Raw genomic sequence first — 23,598 nt, 5'->3', positions numbered from 1 at the left:
TAGCCAGGTTGGACACAGTCCACGTCCCACATTATCCCCATTTTACAGATGAGGTAACTGAGGCACAGAGAAGTGAAATTACTTGCCCGAGGTCACACAGTAGACAAGTGATGGAGCTGGGATTGGAAACCGGGTCCTTCTGACTCTGGTGTTGCTCTCCTTGTGGCCCAACCCCTAATGTACAGAATATTCCTGCCCAGACAATAAGGCAAGGTTGAGGATTGCCTTCATCACATCACTCCAGTCTTTGAAGCAGAAATGACCAGGAGGAGTGAGTAGACTGGCACCACTTCACAGCAGAGAGCTGCTGGCACACAGTCTCCAGTGGAAAGCCACTGTGGCCTGGCTCTATTAAGGAGGAGTTGAGGGACCCAAGATATTGGAGTTTAGAGTCCCTAGCAACAAAGGCAAGGAAGGTTGAGGGAGGAGGGGGCACCAGATCAGGGAGATTGGGGGAAAAGTGAAAAAAATGTCAGGAGAAATGACGAGGGAGGGGAGACTGGGGGCTGGGTTGAGAGCCGGTGTGACAGAACATTGCCTTTCTTCCCCCACTCCTCCATCATACAGTTCTCCCACCATCTGTCCCTCTGCTGAACCGCTCTGGGAAATTCTCAGCTCACAGACCATATTGTAACATCCTCCCTCCACTCCCGCCTGCAGAGAGACCGGCCTTGGAAGCTACTGATGGTAAAGAGTAGGTGCTTGGGCAGGGATGCAGCTATGGAATAGAGAGGTGGAGTAGGAGAGGTTTTATCGAACTGTTATGCCAAGGCACACTGTTAGGCAAATCGGCCAGTCAGTCAATTTAACCAGATAGTGAATCCAACTGTCTGGCCAGGAAATTCAAGCCGATTGAGATTTTTGCTTGAACCTGTTGCCTAATGCTGTCCCGTTTTTTGTGTTGTTGATAATGAACACCTAGGTGGGCCCCTGAAAGAAACCCCACAAGAGCCACAACCACTGGTCCTGTAGAGTTACTGCCCAAAGAATGAACGCACCCACCAGGAGGTCCAAAATACTGCAGTTCAGTGGCTATACGTATATGGCCATCCCATCCCCACATGCCAGCTGATTACCTCCCACCATCTGAGCTCAAGCCTCCCAGTATCCTCTTCTCCTTCCTGATCTGGTTTTTTTTAATAATATTTGTTAAACACATAGTATGTACCAAGCACTGAACTAAGCGCTGGGGCCAGATAATCAGGTTGGAAACCGTGCATGTTCCACGTGGGGCTCACAGTCTTAGTCTCCATTTTGCAGATGAGGTAACTGTGGCACAGAGAAGTTAAGTGACTTTCCATAGGGTCACACAGCAGACAAGTGATGAAGCTGAAATTAGAATGCAGTTCCTTCTGATTCCCAAGCCTGGGAATATAGGCCACACTTGTTCTGGTTCTGGCCCAGGGTGGGTTTCTTCACCTTTGACACATCTCCCAGATGTTCCTGGGTGTTTCCGGCCTTTGTCAAAGGCAGGTAGGAGGAGGCGCCCACCTTCACAGTCGTTGTGGATTCTGCATTGTATTCTCAAAGGTTGCCACCTTCCTCATTTAGTGCTATTTTTCTGATCCTCTCTGTCTGACTCTTTGTCTGACTTCTTCCTCTCTCTGTGTTTGCTGTCTTTGAGAATTACAGTCTGTGTGATTCTCTGTTGACTCAAGCTCTCTAAGTGCAGCAACAGTATTTTGGGGGAAATTTTAGCTGGATGAGTATGAACAGTGTTGGCCAATTTGATGTCATAAGCATTTTAATTGGTTATGTGGCTTTCCTAATAACGATAATGTTAATGATGGTGTTTATTAAGTGCTTTCTCCAAGCCAAGAGCTAGTGTAGATAAATGACAATCAAATCGGACAGTCTCACAGAGACTTCACAGTCTAAAAGGGAGGGAGAGCAGCTATTTAATTCCCATTTTACAGATGAGGAAACTAAGTCCCATAGAAATGAAGTGATTTGCCCCAGATCACAAGCAGGCAGATGCAGAGCTGGGACTGGAACTCAGATCACCTAACTTCTGGTCTAATGCTCTTTTCCTAAGCCATGCCATCTTTATCACTTTAGTCAAGTTCTAGGGAAATCATTTAACTGTCTCACTTCCAACAGGACTAATTTATACCTCTCCAGAAAGATTTGTTGGAGTGTTTTTTGTTTTAGATATATGAACCTTCAGGCGATAAGGACTTATTCCGAAAGCAAAAAATTACTGCATCTCCTGAGAAAATTGTTGCTGAATTGGGTATACAATACAAAAAAGGAGAAAGGAATCCCATCTAGGCAAGTAATAAATAATTATGCATGTGTGTCCATGTGTGTGTTATTGCAGTGGTTTTCATTTAGCACTGTATGTCACTATCAATCAATGGTATTTATTGAGCTCTTTCTGGGTGCAAAACACTGTACTAGTGCACAGGAGAATCTGTCAACAAAAGAGTTAGTATACATGTTTTCTGCCTACAAGGAACTTACAGTCTAGAAGGTGAGACAGACATTATTAAAAATTAATGAATTATGGATATGTAAATAAGGCGTGAGGGGCAGAGGGTGAAGTGAATATCACGTTCTTACAAGGATCAGATACAGGAAGTAATTCTAAAAAGAAATCCACATATGACCCACCAAAAATATTACCCCTCTACATGTATGCATATAGAGAGCTGTGTTTGAATATTACTAAACTGACATTGAGAGCCCATCTGGGCCCATTTTCAACCCACTTGGCCACAGCTGTTTGAACATTTTGCCATCACACATCACAAAGCTTGATTCAAATTATCACGTTCTGAGGCTGGCTGACTGATCACATTCCAATGCTCATTGCCAGAGATCCTATCGTGCAGTTTGAAGTAAATTCTGCTAAGTAGCTCTGTGTGCAGAACACTGGACTAGGTATTTTGGAAAGGTCTAATAGAAGTAAAAGATATAGTCCCTGCCTTCAAGGAACTTACATTTTTGAAATTGTGAGAAGCCAGATCTGCCTTCTGTAGAAGCTCCAGGTCCTGTGTTGTTTAACTTTATGAATCAATCAATCATATTTATTGAGTGCTGTAACTAAGCGCATCAGAGAGTACAGTATAACAGAGTATGTACTTTCCCTGCCCTGTACGAGTCAGCTTGGTTTATCTCCCAAACAACATGCCAACTTTCTTGATTTGGATTTCAGCTTGTTGTTTGTCTGTGTTTGCATTGCTGGACAGGATCCTGCCTGGGACTCTGAGTAATAGCAGAGTTTTGTGGTGGCATCAAGTTCTGTGTTGTAATAATAATAATTATGGTATTTGTTATGCATTTACTATGTGCCAAGAATTGTTCTAAATGCTGGAGTAATCAGATCAGACACAGTCCCTGACAAACATGGGGCTCACAGTCTTAATCTCTATTTTTCAGATGAGGTAATTGAGGCACAGAGAAGTGAAGTGACTTGCTCAAGGTCACACAACAGACAAGTGGTGGAGTCGGAATTAGAAACCACATCCTCTGGCTCCCAAGCCCATGCTCTTACCACTAGTCCTTGCTGTTTCTGCAGCATGAGACTCTTGTAGTGAGACTTGTTGAGAACAGGGCTTATCTGGTAGGGCTTCATGTACAGCCTGGAACTATTATATGTCCAAAGTGCTGGCTGACTCTTCAGAATGGTTCATATTTAGGTAGAAGTGTAATTCCAGTGATGAGAACTCTTCTGAGATTTTCCTTATTTGAAAAGACATCTCAGTGGCCAAGGTTTCATTGTCAAATAAAGTGGGAGGTAGAAACAATTAAAACTTTTTTTCATAAACCTGAAAGTTGTTAGAAAATGGATAATGGCCTTAACTTTGCCCTCTGCTTTGGTTGTTAGATGGATGATTCTGTACTGGTCCCATGGTAAAGTTTAACATATAGCAGGAGAAAAAGTGACATAAGGCAGCCTAGTGGTCTGGATTTCTACCAGCTGCATTCGACTGCACGAATCCAGAACTGGAGGAAGCAGACGATGAAGGGGAGGCTCAAGGCTGGGGGTGTTGGTGGTGTGAGAGTACTGGAGGGACAGGGAAACAAGGGAGTTGATTTGGATGGAAGGGCAGCATTGAAGGTGTGCCCTTTTCATTCATTCATTCATTCAGTCGTATTTATTGAAGGCTTGCTGTGTGCAGAGCAGTGTACTAAGCACTTGAAAAATACAATTCAACAACAGAGACAATCTCTACCCAACCACAGACTCACAGTCTAGAAGAGCGGAAGCAGACAACAAAACAAAACAAGTAGACAGGTGTCAATATCGTCAATATAAATAAATAGAATTATAGATATATACACATCATTAATAAAATAAATAGAATAATAAATATGTACATATATACACAAGTGCTGTGGGGCAAGGAGCAGGGTAGAGCAGAGGGAGGGAGTAGGGGAGATGGGGAGGGGAGGAGGAGCAGAGGTGATGGAGAGCTTTGAAGCCTATAGTGAGGAGTTTTTACTTCACACAAAGGTTGATAGGCAACCACTGGAGATTTTTGAGGAGGGATGTGACATGTCCAGAGCATTTCTGGAGAAAGATAATCAGGGCAGCAGAGTGAAGTATAGACTGAAGTGCGGAGAGACAGGAGTTTGGGAGATGAAAAAGGAGAGTTTCCATTTTGTACCAAGGGATGGAGAGTTGGCAGGAAGTCCACAGTGGAGGTGGATTGGACTGAGGGTCTGAAGATCACACTGAGAGGTAAGTCCTGAATTTAGGGGAGAAAGGGATGTGGGTGAACTATTTCCAAGCGCTTAGTATAATGCTCAATAAATACGATTAATGAATGAATGAATGAAGTGCCTGGTCAGTTATGATCAGATCAATAGTAGGTGGGAGGTGGCGAGACAAAGCGTAGAGCATTGTCCGGAGATGAAATGCAGCCTATATCCATGCTCATGTGTAACTGGTGTGGGGTGAATTGAAAGATCAACAGTGTTTATAAGTGAAAGGAAATTGATGGCCACAGTGATCATCCATGTGAAGGCTGAAACCCCCAAGGATCAGAACTGGATTGAGGAATGAAAGTAGAAAGTGCAGAAGAGGAACCAGGGTGATGGTAGGTACAGCAGATAGTAGCTGCAGAGATAGTGGAGCTGGGAGATGCAGGATTTAAATTAAGGGAGGTGAGAGAAGGAGGGGACAAGGTAGAATACGTGACATTGGAGGACAAGGAGTAGGCCAACTGCTCCCCCTTTCCAGGTGAGCTGGAGGGAGAGGGAGAAGACGAGGTTATCTTCAGAGAGAATGGCAGGGGAGAGGTACAGTGCTCTGCACACAGTAAGTGCTCAATAAATACGAATGAATGAATGAATGAATGAATGAATGAGAGGGAGAAAATGCCAATAGGTGGCTGGTTGTCAGATCTTCAAAGCTCTACTGAGATCTTCCCTTCAAAGTCCTACTGAGAGCTCACCTCTTCCAGGAGGCCTTCCCAGACTGAGTCCCCTCCTTTCTCTCCCCCTCCTCCCCCTCCCCATCCCCCCGCCTTACCTCCTTCCCCTCCCCACAGCACCTGTATGTATGTATATATGTTTGTACTTATTTATTATTCTACTTATTTATTTATTTTACTTGTACATATTTATTCTATTTATTTTATTTTGTTAATATGTTTTGTTTTGTTGTCTGTCTCCCCCTTCTAGACTGTGAGCCTGCTGTTGGGTTGGGACCATCTCTATATGTTTCCAATTTGTACTTCCCAAGCACTTAGCACAGTACTCTGCACACAATAAGCGCTCAATAAATATGATTGAATGAATGAAAGATCTTGGAGTTGGCCAATAGAAATGAGTAGACTAGATTCCAATCAGTGTAGATTCAAGTCCAATTTAACCTTTTTTTTTCTGTTGGGTGAAAGTTGAAAAATTTCTCACCTTCCCTCAAGTTTTTTTTGCCCTGAGTTATATTCATGGTAAAAGGAATTTGGCATTAAGATAAAGGGTCTTTTCTAATAAAAACTGACTTAATGTAAGACAACTCTTATCTCATGATGAAAATGACAGCATTGTGATTGTCTTTCTCTCCATATTTTTCAGAAACCAGATTCTTTTTCTTTGTCACAAGATAGTGTTTACTGATGAATTTGAATACACTGGTTACCTTGCTATAATGTTGAATTTGGCTCCCATTATTATTTCTTGGCTACCTGTCCTGAGCAAAATCTATCAGGAAGAAACTACAAGGGCCAATCATTCTTTCCTTATATTTTACATAGTGGAAGCGATTCTCAAGGTAATGAACAGCTGTCTGTGTTTGTGGCAGGTTGCGCCCGGTGTGAAATGTGCCCTGGGTGGCTGGTTCACTCTCTCCTTGGCCAGTGTAGAGTCAAACTTTCTTACCCTAATAATGTGGACAAAGGGAGTCCAAGGCTTGAATTATCCGGGGTGCCAACTTTTCACTGAGAGCTGACCTTGGGGTGGGCCATTGGAAAAGTGGAGTATTGGGGGGCAGGGCACAGAGCGGGTATGGAGGAGATTGGGGAGAGAGAGGAAAGAGGAGAAAGGGAAGTAAAGATGAGTTAGGGAAGGGGAGGAATGTGACAGACTGGGGTCTCTTCCCACTCGTCATCCCTGCCAAAATAGCTCCAGAGCCTGGAAGTGTCCACAGGGATCCAAAGCCCTCCTTTTTTTCAGGAACAGGCAAGATTGGAGCTCCTACCATCCAGACCCCAATCCCACAGCCCTGTAACTTTCAAATCTGCACCCTGAAACTCAAAGGCATCGTTTGAAGCCCAGCTAGCCAACCTCTCTCCCAAGGTTGACTACAGGAAGCCTGAAGGAGACAGGAGATGTATCCCTTTCATCCTCCCTCAGCTTCCCAGAAAAGCACATCTCACTGCAACCCTGCAACAAACAAAGCCCCTACCATAGGTAGACACAAAGATTAGCACTCTAAATAGGTTAAAAAAATAAGACCAACTGAACAGATGTTTAAAAAGATCATTAGGTAACAGGACAGATTACAATTCCTTTTGCTCTCATGGCTTTTCTACTTTCCAGAATTATTATCATTATTGTTTTACTTATTAAATGCTTACTATGTGCCAAGCACTGTTCTAAGCACTGTGGTAGATACAAGTTATTCAGGTTGGACACAGTCCCTGTCCTACATGGGGCTCACAATTTTAATCTCCATTTTACAGATGAGGTAACTGAGTCCCAGGGAAGAGAAGTGACTTGCCCAAGGTCACACAGCAGTTGTGTGGTGGAGCTCGGATTAGAACCCAGGTCCTTCTGACTCCCAAGCCTATGCTGTATCCACTAATAATAATAATAATAATAATAATAATAATAATAATAATGACATTTATTAAGCACTTACTATGTGCAAAGCACTGTTTAAGCACTGGGGGGATACAAGGTGATCAGGTTGTCCCACGTGGGGTTCACAGTTTTCATCCCCGTTTTACAGATGAGAGAACTGAGGCACAGAGAAGTTAAGTGACTTGCCCAAAGTCACACAGCTGACAAGTGGTGGAGCCGGGATTTGAACCCATAACCTCTGACTCCAAAGCCCATGCTCTTTTCCACTGAGCCACGCTAAGCCGCACTGTTTCCCACAACTCTTTCTACTTTCCATTACGCTACCTGGTGGGCAGGTACTTTAGATCTGTTCCCCTCCTACTCTCTTTGGGAATCCCAGGTTCCAGCCTTCCCCCTGCCCCCTCCCCTGGATTCCTCTTTAGGATTTTTGGGTGCCTGGGTAGAACTGCTACCAATCCACATGACCACTGGGGAGGAGCCCCACTCCTCTGGGGCCCTAGCCTCCTGACACCAACGTGAAGAACCTTCTTCCTTCACCCTGTCCCCCAGGGTTGCTCCATCCCAATTCTCCCCCGTCTGTGATTGGCTGTGCTTTGGGAGCAGCAATCCTCTAAGTACCTGGTACTTAATCCAAATAGCTCCCCTTAAGGGAAGAAATCATGTCATCAGTGATATTTATAGAGTGCTTACTGTGTGCAGAGCATCTACTAAGTGCTTGGGAGAGTATAATAAGAACACATAAGACAAGGGTAACTATTATCACCTAATAATTATGCCAGATTATGGCCAAGATGTTGCTATTCTTGTTGTAAAGTATGTAAAATTAAATAAATATTTGGTGTTTTAAATCCCAAACAGATCGCAGCAATGAGAAGTGGGTATTTCTTACATGCCTGGAACCTCTTTGAGTTAACCATTACATTAGGCGGCATCATAGATGTCCTACTTACTGACTTCAAGGGTGATAAGTACACCTACGATATGAGTCAAGTTGTGGTTTCTTTTAAAATTATTCGGTTTCTTAGAGTGCTTCGTATTCTGAAGGTAAAGATGACTATTTTTACAAAGTACACCATGAAAATGTAAAATCGATTGAGTATTTCTTTTAAATGCTCACATACGATAGAAGATCACAAATCTACAGCACAGGGATGTGCATAGCAGGGAAATTTTGCAGTCTTAGATCCGGGCAGATGTGTGGGCTGGGGTGAGCAGGGCCCACGTGAGCCTTGGGGCTGGGACCTGGCTGGCCTCAGCAGGGAGTTAAGGAGCTAGATGCTGATACAGGAAGCAGAGGTAGCAGCATCTGCTGGGTGGTGATGGGGATGTGGGGTGCCAGAACTGTAGCTTCTGATGTCTGCAGATTTTAGACATGGGATTTGAGATCTTCTACTGTACAAAGTAAAACCAGGTGTTAGTTTTATTTTTAAACCCGCTGTATTTTTTGTGGGTTTTTTAAAAATAGTATTTGTTTTGTGCTTACTATGTGGGGTATTCAGTCAGTCAGTCATATTTGAGCACTTACCATGTGCAGAGCACTGTACTAAGTGCTTGGATTCGGCAACAGATGGAGACAATCCCTACCCAACAATGAACTCATAGTCTAGAAGGTGGGGAGACAGAAAACAAAACAAGTAGATAGGCATGAATAGCATCAATATAAATAAATGGAGTTATAGAAATATACACATCATTAATAAAATAAATAGAATAATAAATATGTACATATAAGCAAAAGTTCTGTGGGGCGGGAGGAGGTAGAGCAGAGGAAGAAAGTGGGGGTGATGGGGAGGGGAGGAGGAGCAGAGGAAAAGGGGGGGCCCAGTCTGGGAAGGCCTCCTGGAGGAGGTGAGTTTTCAGTAGGCCTTTGAAGGGGGGAAGTGAGCTAGTTTGGCGGATGTTAGGAGGGAGGGCATTCCAGGCCAGAGGTAGGATGAGGGCCAGGGGTCGACGGCAGGACAGGCGAGAATGAGGCACAGTGAGGAGGTTAGCAGCAGAGGAGCAGAGTGTGTGGGCTAGGCTGTAGAAGGAGAGATAGAGATATGTCTCTATAGAGATATAGAGAAGAGTAGATATAAGTTAATCAGGTTGGACATTGTCCCTGTCCCACATGGGTCTCACAGTCTAAGTAGGAAGGAGAACAGGTATTAAATTCTCATTTTATAGTTGAGAAAACCGAGGCACAGAAAGATAAGTAACTTGACCAAGGTCACACAGAAGGTAAACAGCAGAGCTATGATTAGAACCCAGGACCACTGACTCTCAGGCCCGTGCCCTTTCCACTAGGCCTTCCTGCTTCCCCTATTCTGCTGGCAATGTCATTCTGATAAGCTGGCGTACCCTATGTGTTAGTTAGCTTTAGCCCCCAGTTATCTCAAGTAATTACCCTGGAAATTAATTTTGGTCATAATAGTATGGCTCAAGAGTTCTCAGACACTTCATCCCCTATGGCACATCTCAGACTCCTGTCACGGCCTCTTGCTTGCTTCCCAGCAGATCATAAATCCTGGGGACAAGGGAGTATAAGAAGAGGGCCCACAGCTGAAAGAACCATCTCCCTCAGCTATAACGTCAAATCCTGCTCAGAGCCCTGCAGCTGTAATCACTGTGGCCCCTCACAAGTCCTTAGCCTTATATTGATCTTAGTTGGGTATCACTAGTCTCCACGGGTCTCTTACAGGCTTGTGGGCCACTGATGGCTCCCACAAATTACGGGCAACGAGCCACATGCCATGCAGTTTGCAGCACAATGTGATGACACCATTTTGCAGAAGCATGCCAATTTCATGCAATCTTAGACCATTAAGCCCTGGGGAGACCATTGAACCACCCCCTCTCCCACCACTTAATAATAATAATAATGATGGCATTTGTTAAGCGCTTACTATGTGCAATGCACTGTTCTAAGTGCTGGGGACACACAAGGTGATCAGGTTGTCCCACGTGGGGCTCACAGTCTTCATCCCCATTTTACAGATGAGGTAACTGAGGCTCCGAGAAGTTAAGTGACTTGTCAGAGAAGCATTGTGGCTCAGTGGAAAGAGCCTGGGCTTGCGAGTGAGAGGTTGTGAGTTCTAATGCCAGCCCTGTGACTTTGGGCAAGTCACTTAAGTTCTCTGTGCCTCAGTTACCTCATCTGTCAAATGGGGATTTCATTCATGCATTCAATCATATTTATTGGGCACTTACTGTGTGCAGAGTACTGTGCTAAGTGCTTGGGAAGTACAAGTTGGAAACATATAGAGATGGTCCCAACCCAACAGCGGGCTCACAGTCTAGAAGGGGGAGACAGACAACAAAACAAAACATATTAACAAAATAAAATAAATAATATGTGCAAGTAAAATAAATAGAGTAATAAATTTGTACAAACATATATACATATATACAGGTGCTGTGGGGAGGGGAAGGAGGTAAGGCGGGGGGGATGGGGATGGGGAGGAGGGGTAGAGGAAGGAGGGGGCTCAATCTGGGAAGGCCTCTTGGAGGAGGTGAGTTCTCAGTAGTGCTTTGAAGAGATTAAGACTGTGAGCCGCGTGTGGGACAACCTGATCATTTTGTATCCCCCAGCACTTAGTACAGTGCTTCACACATAGTAAGTGCCTAGCAAATACCAAAATCATTATTATTATTATTATTATTATCTGAGCCACTGGGTTGGCAGGAGGCATTGTAGAGGGAGGTTGAGAGAGGTTTAGTGCTGAGTTTTGTCTTTTCTAAAGGCCATAAAGGGCATAAAAGCATCCAGCTCCATTATGATTCAGAGGACAGACAATTGAAAATCAGACTGCCCACTATAAAACAGGTTGACTTGCCATCCTAAATGGATACCATGTCACACACGTCACTGACCACAGCCATAATGAACCAAAACCAGCTGAATTTGTCTTTCCCTTAAGGATTCTTCAATACATTTCAGAACACTTGTTGAGAGACTGAATCCCATGCCCATGGGCTTTGCAGATGCACGTCATCTTCTTTCATGCTCTTGAATAAAAACATTAAAGACTATACCATCCATATGTAGAAACCCAGGATGGATTTCCTTCTCCATAGCTCCTCCTTACTCCACCCAACTCACCTGTCCAGGTGTAGTGCAGTCATGGTAAATGGCTAGAGGGGGCCTGAGGCCCTGGTTTACTGTAGCCCTCCTGCCACCCATCACCATCACAAAAAAGCCCCAATCCCATTCACCCAGTGAGTCAATTTCCCTTTAAGGATTTGGAAGGACAGAACAGCTAGGAGCAGGAAGAACAGAGTAGATAGGAGGAGGCAGTCAGAGAAGCTTGTTGAGTCGTTTCTGACCGGTAGCGATTCCATGGACACATCTCTCCCAGAACACCCCCTTCTCCATCTGCAATCGTTCTGGTAGTGTATCCATAGAGTTTTCTTGGTAACAATACAGAAATGGTTTACCACTGGCTTCTTCCATGCAGTAAACTTGAGTCTCCACCCTCGACTCTTTCCCATGCTGCTGCTGCCCAGCACAGGTGAGTTTTGACTTGTAGTAGATTACCTTCCACTCTCTAGCCACTGCCCAAGCTAGGAATGGAAAGGGTATGCCTCTGATTGACTCTCCCTCCCAAAGCCAAGACTTGTAGAGCACTGGAAACTCTCCAGGTGCGATTCTGAGAGGGGCAGGGAAGCTAAAATTGACCAAAAGCTGGAAGAATGACAGAGACTACAGTGGAGGAAGGCATGGGGAAGGAGGGAAGAGGCTGTTCCAGGAGTAGCGGAAAACAGGGATTCAGAGAGGGGTGGAAGGATATGAGACAGGCAGGGACAGACAGAGGGACAAACTGTGAGAGAAGAAAAGACAAGCAGACCAACCCAAAAGTAGAGAGACTTGGGTGAGGAGCGTGACAGGATGAGAGAAAAGAACCAGGAACAGAATGTAACTAACGTAGGTGAGGATTACTTCTGCTAGTGAATTTTGATAGTCTATTTTTAGTGGTGACCCCATTCATCATTATTTATTTCAGCTTATAACACCAAAGATGTTGCGTGTACTGGATAAAAGACTGAGTGACCAGCTCTCCTTTAGGTATGCCATATTAAAAGGATATGTCCAAGGTGAAGCAGACATAACATGTATAATTGACCAGATTGCTGGTCGTAAATCAGTGGCACGGGTGAGTAGAATAATGAATAACACAAGTAACAAAGAAAAAGCTGTCCTTGGGCTTCATTTTCCCAGTGGTCTTATTCAGTCAGTCACCAGTAGTTAAATTTTTAAATGATGTATTATAAATGATTTGTATCAACATCAGTCTCCCCCTCTAGACTGTAAGTTCACTGTGGGCAGGGAAAGTGCCTGCTAACTCTGTTGTAGTGGACTCTTCCAAGCACTTTGTACAGTGTTCTGCACATAATAAGCACTCAATAAGTACCACTGATGATGATGATGATATTGTATGCCATATTGGGTACACAACACTGTCCTTAGTGACTGGAAGGGTACCATCAAATAGATTCAATCAATAAGTTCTATTTATTGTATGCTTACCATGTGCAAAGGATTATAGTAAGTACTTGGGAGAGTACAATACAACAGTTGGTGGACTCACTCCCCACCCATAATCAATTATATCAATCATTCATATTTATTGAGTGCTTACTGTGTGCAAAGCACTGCACTAATCAATGTAGCAGACACATTCCCTGCCCACCAGTTTACAGTCTAGAAGGACAGACATTGATATAAATAAATAAATTCTATGGTTATGTGCATAAGTTCTGTGGGGGTGGGGGTATTGAATAAAGGGAGCTAGTCAAGGCGACACAGAAAGAAGAGGGGATAGAGGACTTAGGGAAGGCCTCTTGGAGGAATTGTACCTTCGATAAGCCTTTGAAGGTGGGGAGTAACTGTATGTTGGATATGAAGAGACTGGGCAAGCCTGGGCAGGGGCAGAATGTGGGTGAATGGTCTGCGTTGAGGTAGATAAGCTCGAGGTATGGTGAGTAGGTTGGCATTAGAGGAAGGGGCATTGGTCCCCTTCTGTTCTCGATCTACACTCACTCCCTTGGTGACCTCATTCGCTCCCACAGCTTCAATTATCATCTCTACGCTGATGACACCCAAATCTACATCTCTGCCCCTGCTCTCTCCCCATCCCTCCAGGCTCACATCTCCTCCTGCCTTCAGGACATCTCCATCTGGATGTCTGCCCGCCACCTAAAACTCAACATGTCCAAGACTGAACTCCTTGTCTTCCTTCCCAAACCCTGCCCTCTCCCTGACTTTCCCATCACTGTTGACGGCACTACCATCCTTCCCGTCTCACAAGCCCGCAACCTTGGTGTCATCCTTGACTCTGCTCTCTCATTCACCCCTCACATCCAAGCCGTCACCAAAACCTGCTGGTCTCCACTCTGCAACATTGCCAAGATCCGCCCCTTCCTCTCCATCCAAACCGCTACCCTGCTCGTTCAAGCTCTCATCCTATCCCGTCTGGATTACTGTATCAGCCTCCTCTCCCATCTCCCATCCTCTTGTCTCTCCCCACTTCAATCCATACTTCACGCCGCTGCCTGGATTGTCTTTGTCCAGAAACACCCTGGGAATGTTACTCCCCTCCTCAAAAATCTCCAGTGGCTACCAATCAACCTACGCATCAGGCAGAAACTCCTCATCCTCCGCTTCAAGGCTCTCCATCACCTTGCCCCCTCCTACTTAACCTCCCTTCTCTCCTTCTACAGCCCAGCCCGCACCCTCCGCTCCTCTGCTGCTAATCTCCTCATCGTGCCTCGTTCTCACCTGTCCCGCCGTCGACCCCTGGCCCACATCATCCCCCTGGCCTGGAATGCCCACCCTCCCAACATTCACCAAGTTAGCTCCCTTCCTCCCTTCAAGGCCCTACTGAGAGCTCACCTCCTCCAGGAGGCCTTCCCAGACTGAGACCCCTCCTTCCTCTCCCCCTCCTTCCCCTCTCCATCCCCTTGCCTTACCTCCTTCCCTTCCCCACGGCACCTGTATATATGTATATATGTTTGTATGTATTTATTACTCTATTTATTTATTTTACTTGTACATATCTATTCTATTTATTTTATTTTGTTAATATGTTTTGTATTGTTCTCTGTCTCCCCATTCTAGACTGTGAGCCTGCTGTTGGGTAGGGACCGTCTCTATATGTTGCCAACTTGTACTTACCAAGCGCTTAGTACAGTGCTCTGCACACAGTAAGCACTCAATAAATATGACTGATTGATTGATTGATTAGAGGAGTGAAATGCACGGGCCGGAATGTAGTAGGAAAGTCGCAAGGTGAGGTAGGAAGGGGCAAGTGATTGAGTGCTTTAACACGTTTACAGCCTAGAGGGAGAGACAGACATTAATATAAATAAATAAATTACAGATATGTACATTAGTGCTGAGAGTGGGGTGAATATCAAATGCCCAAAGGATACAGCTCCAAGTACACAGACAACTCAGAAGACACAGCCCTTGTCTTTGAGGAGATTACATTTTAGTGGGGAGACAGTTATTTGTAGAGCAGGAACAAGAAGAAAAATAGATGTTGTTGGTAACTCAAAAGTAAGCAAAAAAATGTATAGATTAACAACTGAAATATATATATATATATATATATATATATATATATGTTCATCCTGACAAACAAGGAGGTAGGAATTAGGGAAACCCTCCTCCTGGAGGAACAACAGTCAATCAAGGGGATATATTAAGCAGAAAACTGACTAAGCACTTAGAAGGGTATAACACAACCGAGTTGATAAACATGTTTCTTGCTCACAAGGAGCTTGTAGTCTAGAGGGAGTTTACAGTATTTTTGGCAAGGGCTTTGAAAGTGAGAAATAATTTGGTTTGACAGATTATCTAAGAGGTAAAGAAATTGCCAGAAAGGTCAGGACATGCAAAGTAAGGTGGTCATCTTGGGAGGAGCAAAGTCACACAGGTATCATGGGTGAAGAGAACAGGTGTGTATGTAGGAGTTGGTGGAGAACTTCGGATCCAATGTCCAGGAATTTATGTTTTATGTAGAGAGAAATAGGTGGCCATTGAAGGCTCTTGAGTGGAATGCTGTATTCCTAGTCCTATTTTAAGAAGATGATCTAGGCAGCAGAATGTAGAAGAGACTGAAGTAGGGAGAGGCACTTGGATCAACTTCTAACTCTCGTTCTGTCACTTACCTGCTTTGTGACCTTGGACAAGTCATTTAACTTCTAATGCGACTCAGTTCCCTCACCTGAAAAATGGGGATTCAGTATCTTCTGTTCCTCCTGCTTAGACTGTGAGCCCCATGTGGGACCTTACTATTGTGTTTCTACCCCAGTGCTTACTGCAGTGAGTGGCTCATAGTAAGTGCTTAACAAATAACACAATTAACACAATAATACTAATAATTAGCATTAGAGTCGTGCCTTTAAGTGTGGAGAGGAAGTGCTGAGGAATGACATGAGGAGATCTTGGAAAGTAATTGGGAAAGTCTTCCTGGAGGATGTGGGAGTTTAGGAGAATTTTGAAGATGAGGAGGGCAGTGGCCTGGCAGATTTGATGGGGGAGGGAATTTAGGGCTGGGAGAACAGCGTGAGCAAGAGGTCGGAGGAGAGAGAGTCAAGAATGAGGGCCAATAAGCAATGAAAATCCATTCGAGTTGATAGTAAGGCATTTTCCTGATTGATGATGGGCTGTGGAAAGGAGAAAAGTGTATCCAAAAGCTCTCAGACCCTCCTGCTCCCTCCACTGAATGACTGAATACCATACTGTGAGCCTGCTGTTGGGTAGGGACCATCTCTATATATTGCCAACTTGTACTTCCCAAGTGCTTAGTACAGTGCTCTGCACACAGTAAGCATTCAATAAATACGATTGAATGAATGAATATGAAAATCAGATGAGAGTGCAATAGGATCTTCAACACAAAAGGCCTGTCAGAGCTATTCCATTCAATGACCATACACCATGGTTACCTACTGTAGTCATCTCACAGTATATGCTTCTGGACACAGGACGATGGAGCAAAAGAGCATGGTTGGCTCAGTAAAAGGTATCACCAGCCCTGAGGAAATAAATTACCTTCGTGGCCTACTGGCTGTTAAATATATGTTTCTCCTTCCCATAATTCTAAGATAAAATTCTCCATTTTAATCCCTTTCTGAAGTAGAGGCATCAATGTTCTTGTTGTGTCAGGGATCCTTACAGTGTTCATCCTGAAATGGTAAGGGACTAAACTCCTTGAAGGCAGAGGGCAGGTCTACTCTACTGCTCTCTCAAGTGCTTAGTACAGTGTTCTGCACACAGTAAACACACAATAAATACCATTTATTGATTGAAATGGTGCTGACAATACACAATTTTCCTATATGTTAGTAGCTGTGTTTTTGCCAAACCCTTGTTAAGGAAAATCTGTGCTGTGGTATGAATCCGTTTTGATACAGGCCTACAAACAAACCATTTATTTTGACTGGTGGCATGCCTAATTCCAAATAGTCTCACATCAGAAGAATGTTTAGATGTAAGGAAGCAGTGAGGCCTAGAGGAAAGAGTGAAGACCTGGGTTTTAATCCTGGCTCCACCACTTACTTGCTGTGTGACCCTGAGCAAGTCACTTAACTTCTCTGTGACTCAGTTACCTCATCTATAAAATGGAGATTAAGATTGTGAGCCCCATGTGGGACATGCACTGTGTCTAATCTGATTTTCTTGTATCTACCCCAGCACTTAGTACATTGTCTGGCACAGAGTAAGTGTGTAGAATGTACCATTTTAAAAAAATGTTCCCTAATCTCCCCAAAATGTTCTAGTTAAAACATGATGCCACATTATTGCAGAATTGAGTGTCTAGGAGACTATTGCTCTGTAACACTCACATACATATAAACTCATTAGGAGCAGGAGCTAGCCTGTGTGTATGAGTGTGTGTGTAATGTATTTTGTCTATTTATTCAAACACCATCAATATAAAAATATGCAATGTATGTAATTAATGTATACACAATTAATATATGCATCTAGGGTAAACAAAACAAATACTTTATATTTGCAGAATATGTATTATTTTCCCCAGGTGTATTTCCCTGCACCTACTCACCTCTGCTTTATAAGGTGAAGTGGGTTCTAATCCCGGTTCTGCCACTTATCAGCTGCGTGACTTTGGGCAAGTCACTTAACTTCTCTGTGCCTCAGTTATCTCATCTGTTAAATGGGGATTAAGACTGTGAGCCCCACGTGGGACAAACTGGTTACCTTGTATCTACCCCAGTGCTTAGAACAGTGCTTGCACACAGTAAGCGCTTAACAAATACCATAATTATTGTTATTACTATAATCCCTACAGTTCATTCCCCACCTTTCTGGCATTTCAATATCTAAATTTCACTCTGTGTGTGCTCTCTCTCTCTCGCTTCCTCTCTCTTTTGGAAAGCACCATAGCCTAATGAAATAGCACTAGCTCAGCCACTTGCATGGTGTGTGATCTTGGGTTAGTCACTTAACTTCTCTGGGCCTCATCTTCATCATTTGTAAAATGGGAATTAAGTCCCTGTCCTCCCTACCACTTTTGTTTTGTTCTCTGTCTCCCCCTTTTAGACTGTGAGCCCACTGCTGGGTAGGGACTGTCTCTATATGTTGCCAATTTGTACTTCCCAAGCGCTTAGTACAGTGCTCTGCACTTAGTAAGTGCTCAATAAATACGATTGATGATGATGATGATGTGCAGAGCACTGTACTAAGAACTTGGAAAGTACAAGTTGGCAACATATAAAGACAGTCCCAACCCAACAACGGGCTCAGAGTCTAGAAGGGGGAGACAGACAACAAAACAAAACATGTAGACAGGTGTCAAAGTCATCAGAACAAATAGAATTAAAGCTATATGCACATCATTAACAAAACAAATAGAATAGTATATACGTACAAGTAAAATAAGTAGGGTAATAAATCTGTACAAACATATATACAGGTACAAACATATATACAGGTGCTGTGGGGAGGGGAAGGAGGTAGGGCGGGGGGATGGGGAGGAGGAGAGTTAAAAGGGGGCTCAGTCTGGGAAGGCCTCTTGGAGGAGGTGAACTCTCAGTAGGGCTTTGAAGGGAGGAAGAGAGCTAGCTTGGTGGATGTGTGGAGGGAGGGCATTCCAGGCCAGGGGGAGGAAGTGGGCCGAGGGTAGACAGCGGGACAGGCGAGAACGAGGTACAGTGAGGAGGTTAACAGACAGATAGCCCTAGGTTTTCCTGCTCTCTACCACTAGGTAAACCCCCAACAAACAAACCTAAGATAGGAGAGTCAGGCATGCCCTAGATTGGCCCAAATAAATACTGTGTGCAATTGTATATGTTTATTCCTGCCTTGTAACAAAGTTACTTCTTCCTTTTCTTTTATAGTTGCTGCATAAACTTGTATCAAAGAATGCTAAGCAGGCTCTGAAAGAACTTGGTAGGAAAACTTAATCATTGTTTTGGTCTCCAAGGATGTGGCATTCCAACTAATTTTGCATATTCTATGAATTTGATGAAATAAAAGTAAAATATTTATCTTAATGCCTGTCTCCTCCTCTAGACTGTAAGATCATAATGGTCAGGGAGAGAGTGTCTACCAACTCTGTTGTGTTGTATTCTCCCAAGCACTTAGTACAGTGCTCTGGCACACAGTAAGCACTCAAATATTATGACTGATTGATGTGCTATGTCAACAAAAGAGAACCGAGCAGGCCAGAAAATTCAGTCAGCCTAGGGACATTTTTAAAATAATTCCCCTGTTAAAACAAAATCTATTTTATTGCAATTCTAGCTGAGACATGGTCAGGGCCACAGGAAATAGGGAACAGGGTCTTTTATTGGACCGACAGCGTGTTGGAAATCTTGGAGAAAAGTTCCAGTTCTGCCCTAATAATAATATTAATAATAATAATTGTGGTATTTGTTAAGCACTTATTATATGCCGGGCACTGTACAAAGCACTGGGGTGGAGACAACAGTATCAGGTTGGACACAGTCCCTGTCCCACGTGGGGCTCCCAGTCGCATTCTGGACTTACTGTTAACCTCAGTGAATGACTTCACTTTCTTGCAAACTCCCATTGACTGAGAACTGACACAATAAATCTATCAATGGTATTTACTGAGTGCTTACTGTATGCAGAGCCCCATACTAAGCATTTGGGAATGTGCAGTAGAGTAGGTAGACAGGATCCCTACCCTCAAGGAGCTTACGATGTAGCATGGGAGACTAACATAAAATAAATTACAGGTAAGGGAGACAACCAAGTATAAGCATATGCACATAAATGCTATAAGGGAGAGATTCTTCAGGAATCACCTGACCTCCAAGAGAGCTGAACCTTAACCATCTCAGGCAGAGTTCTTTACCTCCTTTAAAGATCTCCAGCTTAGGGGACATCAACTCAGCAAATGCCTAAAAAAGTTTAAAACACCTTCCTCCTTTCCCCCTTTCCTCCCTCCCTTCTTCCCTCCCTCCCCTTCTTCCCTCTTCTTTCCCTCCTCTTCTCCTCTTCTGTCCCCTCCTTCTCCTCCCCTTCCTCCTCTCCTCCCTCTTTCTCTCCTTCCCTTCTCCTACTTCTCTTCCCTTCCTTTCCTCCTCCTGGGAAAAATACAACAATTGTAAGATACACATTCTCTCCAACAGATATGAGAGGAGCATAATTAGTGAACTGCCTTAAGACTAGATGCCTACAATTTTGTATGCAAATCTGCCCTGTCAGCCCCTCTTTTGCCTGGGGGAGGCTTAGCTTGAAAGATTCCTCTGCTTTAAAAATGCTGAATTTGTTAGTTAAGCTGATTGCTTTATTTAGGTTAGAGTATCTTGGTTACACAAAAAAACTGCAACTTGAGTACATTATCAACATTATTTTGCAATTTTCAGGTTATTTAGAGTATGATCACCCAGATATCGCCATCACCATGAAAACGAAACAGGAAATTAATGCCATACTCCATCTGGCTTTAGAAATTCTTAGGAATTTGCAACTAAGAGGAATTATTAGTAAAGCGGAAAGTTCAGGAATGTATAAGGTAATAAAATATATTATTTCTGGGATTCAGCCCCTGAGCATCTCTTCTGACTAGTATTAGCTGTACCTGGTTCGGAGAGGGACTTAAATAGGAAGATCGCTGACAGCGCTCAAGAATATGGCACATCTCTTGCTGACCCAGAAGCATCAACAGAAGGCTACATTACAGAATGTAACCGTGTCAGAAGGACTACAAAAAAGGGGAAATCTGCAGACCCGAAAGCCCATTGTCGGAAGCCCGTTGTCGGGTGCTCTAGAATCATTGCATTCCACTTCAAAGTTTCCTGAAAACACGGGTGTCACAGGAGTGGCCTGGGTGGGCCATGCATTTCAGATGGATGGACAGGTAGACTGGATGGGGGAGTCTCATCTAGCCATCCTACGTTGGCATTTATTAAGCACTTACTATGTGCCAGGCACTCTACTAAGCACTGGGATAGATACAAGGTAAATGGGTTGGACACAGTCCATGTGCCACATAGGCTCAAAATTTTATTTTCCATTTTACAGATGAGGTAACTGAAGGACAGAGAAATGAAGTGACTTGCCCAAGTTCACACAGTAGACAAGTGTAGACTCCTAGACTGTCTGTCTAGATTGTAAGCTCACTGTGAGCCGGGAATGTCACCGTTTATTGTTGTACTGTACTTTCCCAAGTGCTTAGTATAGTGCTCTGCACACAGTAAGTGCTCAATAAATACAACTGAATGAATGAAAGTTGTGGAGCTGGAACCCAGGTTCTCTGACTCCCAGGCCTGTGCTCCATTCACTAGATCACGCTGTGGCTTTGGCTTTCTCCTGGAGCAGAAATGAACTATTTGGGTTGACAAAATCACCTTCTCCTCCTTCAGGGGTTCTCCTAAGTCATGACATCTCTAGAAGACAGAAATCCTGAATTGTAAATCCTTCACAGTGAAAAACAAAAGGTGCCCATCAGGCATACTCCTGGCCTCTTAAGAACCACACCTGAGGCCCAAACAAAGGAAAAGGCCAATTTTCAGCCTTCTTCATTCACTTGCAGTTTAGAAATCACTTTGCATGGCTGCAAGAATGTGTGCCATTAGGAACCATAGGGTTTTACCTCATCCATAAAATGGGGATTAATAGTGTGAGTCCTATGTGCAACATTGCATCTACCCCAGTGTTTGCAGCAGTGCCTGGCATATAGTAAAGTGTTTAACAAACACCATAAAATAAAATAATAAATAATGACTGCAGTTTTAGAAGAGGTGTGTTTGTCCTAGGCACATGTGGTGACTAGCCCATGTCTCCATTCCACGTACCAATGCCAAAGGCTCCTCTGCAAGGGCAAGAGGAAAATGGTTTAGAGCACCTAATCTGAAAGAGACATGATGTGGAGGGGATGAGGGATCCTCAATTTCAGATATTTCATATTCTGACAAATGTCATAGCATTTTTTATTGTATAGTATCTCAGCTCTACTCCACATTGGTTCTGACTTGGCAGCACTAATCCTCCTCCCTGATGTCACTAGATCTGGGGAAGAGGTGGTGGGGACAAGGGGCTCTAGGGATCCATGGGGAGATAGTTTGCTGTCACCCCATCTCAGCTCACCACAAATCAGCTGTTGGAACATTGAGCCCATTCTTGCCCAGAGAACATGTGCTGCTGATAAACTCTGCTTTGATGTAGTTGACTGGGTGAATTCCAGGACCTTCACTGGTGGTCCAGGAACTTCAAGTAGGGCTGGGGCTGGGACTCTGAGCAGCCACTTGATCTAAATGGAAGCATGTTAGTCCAGAGGTGCTTCATCAGGTCACCAACAGAGATCCCTCAGTATAAGAGATTTCCTTTAGGGCCTTTACTCGGTAGTGCTATTGAATATTCAATCAATCAACCAATGGTATTTATTGAGTACTTACTATGTGCAGAGCGTGCCAGTATTTCTGACATCACTATGTCACTTCAAGATAACACTGGTTTTGCAGCTCATTGCCAAGTTAACCTTGACTCAAAATCTTCTTTCTCTTCATTTTACTGACTGGAATAGGGAGATTAAAATATATTCCAACAGCTGTTTTGTCTTAGTTAGCAGTAGATGACAGATGCATGTGTGTTAGAACAAGGCACTTTTTTGCCATATAAAATCTGAAAGATAATTTGAAAATTAGGCATATGTACACATAAATAATTGAAGTGCTAAGATTTTAAAATTGGTCTATATTTACTTTATTATTTAATCATGTAGCTATTATATTTCTTATTTTATGATTTATATTGTTTGGGCCAATTTTTGTGGATCTTGGGAATGTTTTAATGCTTTCTTATCATTATATGATTTATATTGTTTGGGCCAATTTTGTGGATCTTGGGAATTTTTTAATCCACTTTAAATGATTTTCTATGGAGAAATTATTCTTTGTTTATTCATTTTTCTTATTGCTCTATTTTCATGAAACCAATTAAGACTCATATCCTGAGTGTATCATTATTGGCAACCTGCTTGAATATAGAAGCACAGTAACACCAAATCCTGGGGGAGACACATAGGAGAGAGGCTATGTGGCCTGAAGGGGGAAGAGGAGGAAGGGGAAGAAGTTAATGGGGACTGGATAAAGATCCAATCCAAGGGATTGAATGTGTTTCTCCCTCCACACCCCCAGTATTTTCCCAGCTGTTCCCTGCTCCCCTTGGAAGCCTACACACCCTGTTCAGAATAAGGAGAGCAATAGATGGAAGGAGAGAGGCTCCTTCAGACTCCTCTCATCTTCCCACTCATGAAGTGTCCAGTCAGGTTGGCATTCCCAGGAACAAGTTTGGAACCTGTTGAGCCCTGCCACTGTTCGACCTGTCTGTGATCCTGTCTTGCCATAGTATGTTCAGTTAGTAAAGCGCACAGTTAGTGTTGGTGGAACTGCTTTATAAGTTGCATATGGTATCTTTAATCGATCTGGTCCTCATAATTATATAGAAGGTCAAATGCTACAGTTGCCCATGGACTTTCAGTGTAGGGCCATCAAAAGTCTAAAGGACTGATGACGTGAACCCCTTTGCTTTTTTTTTTTGTCTTTTTTTTAGATGATTCTTTTCAAAAGGAAAGCCGTATTAGATTTTCCATCTGTCATCCAAGCTCCCTCTGTTAAAGAAATGTTAAGCCACGTTACATGGCTAGATAAAAATGAAGTCCATATTAATTTCATTCAGGTAATGTATCTTAACATATGTGTGGCTATTATGAGCCCCTCACACCCACCTTACCCCCCCATCCGCTCTAATTCTGAGTTTCTTTCAAATTCGAAGATTTTCTCTGGGTTTGAGGGGAAAGCCAGATACTTCATGCTAGTGAGGAGCAAGCAAAGATTTCCCTATCAATCAATCAATCAATCAATCGTATT

The 23,598-nt window shown here is 43.5% G+C and overlaps 1 protein-coding gene and 1 non-coding gene across 2 annotated transcripts in view; one reads left to right on the top strand and one right to left on the bottom strand.

Moving 5' to 3' along the window:
* Positions 1-23,598, top strand: part of SLC9C1 (solute carrier family 9 member C1) — a 105,548-nt gene that overhangs the window by 70,101 nt on the left and 11,849 nt on the right. Inside the window, exons 15-21 of the mRNA XM_038766268.1 lie at positions 2,152-2,271; positions 6,025-6,220; positions 8,110-8,295; positions 12,234-12,383; positions 18,598-18,649; positions 20,095-20,243; positions 23,282-23,407. Of these exons, the coding sequence (XP_038622196.1) occupies positions 2,152-2,271; positions 6,025-6,220; positions 8,110-8,295; positions 12,234-12,383; positions 18,598-18,649; positions 20,095-20,243; positions 23,282-23,407 (979 nt within the window). The remainder of the gene's footprint in view (positions 1-2,151; positions 2,272-6,024; positions 6,221-8,109; positions 8,296-12,233; positions 12,384-18,597; positions 18,650-20,094; positions 20,244-23,281; positions 23,408-23,598) is intronic.
* Positions 11,752-11,889, bottom strand: LOC119945313. The gene has a single exon (XR_005456184.1). It is a non-coding gene; the product is annotated as a small nucleolar RNA SNORA7 (small nucleolar RNA).

Source organism: Tachyglossus aculeatus, chromosome 24 (genome assembly GCF_015852505.1).
Source record: "Tachyglossus aculeatus isolate mTacAcu1 chromosome 24, mTacAcu1.pri, whole genome shotgun sequence".
Taxonomy (NCBI): Eukaryota; Metazoa; Chordata; class Mammalia; order Monotremata; family Tachyglossidae; genus Tachyglossus; species Tachyglossus aculeatus.
Note: the sequence above shows the minus strand (reverse complement) of the source record. Positions and strands in the feature narration are given on the sequence as shown.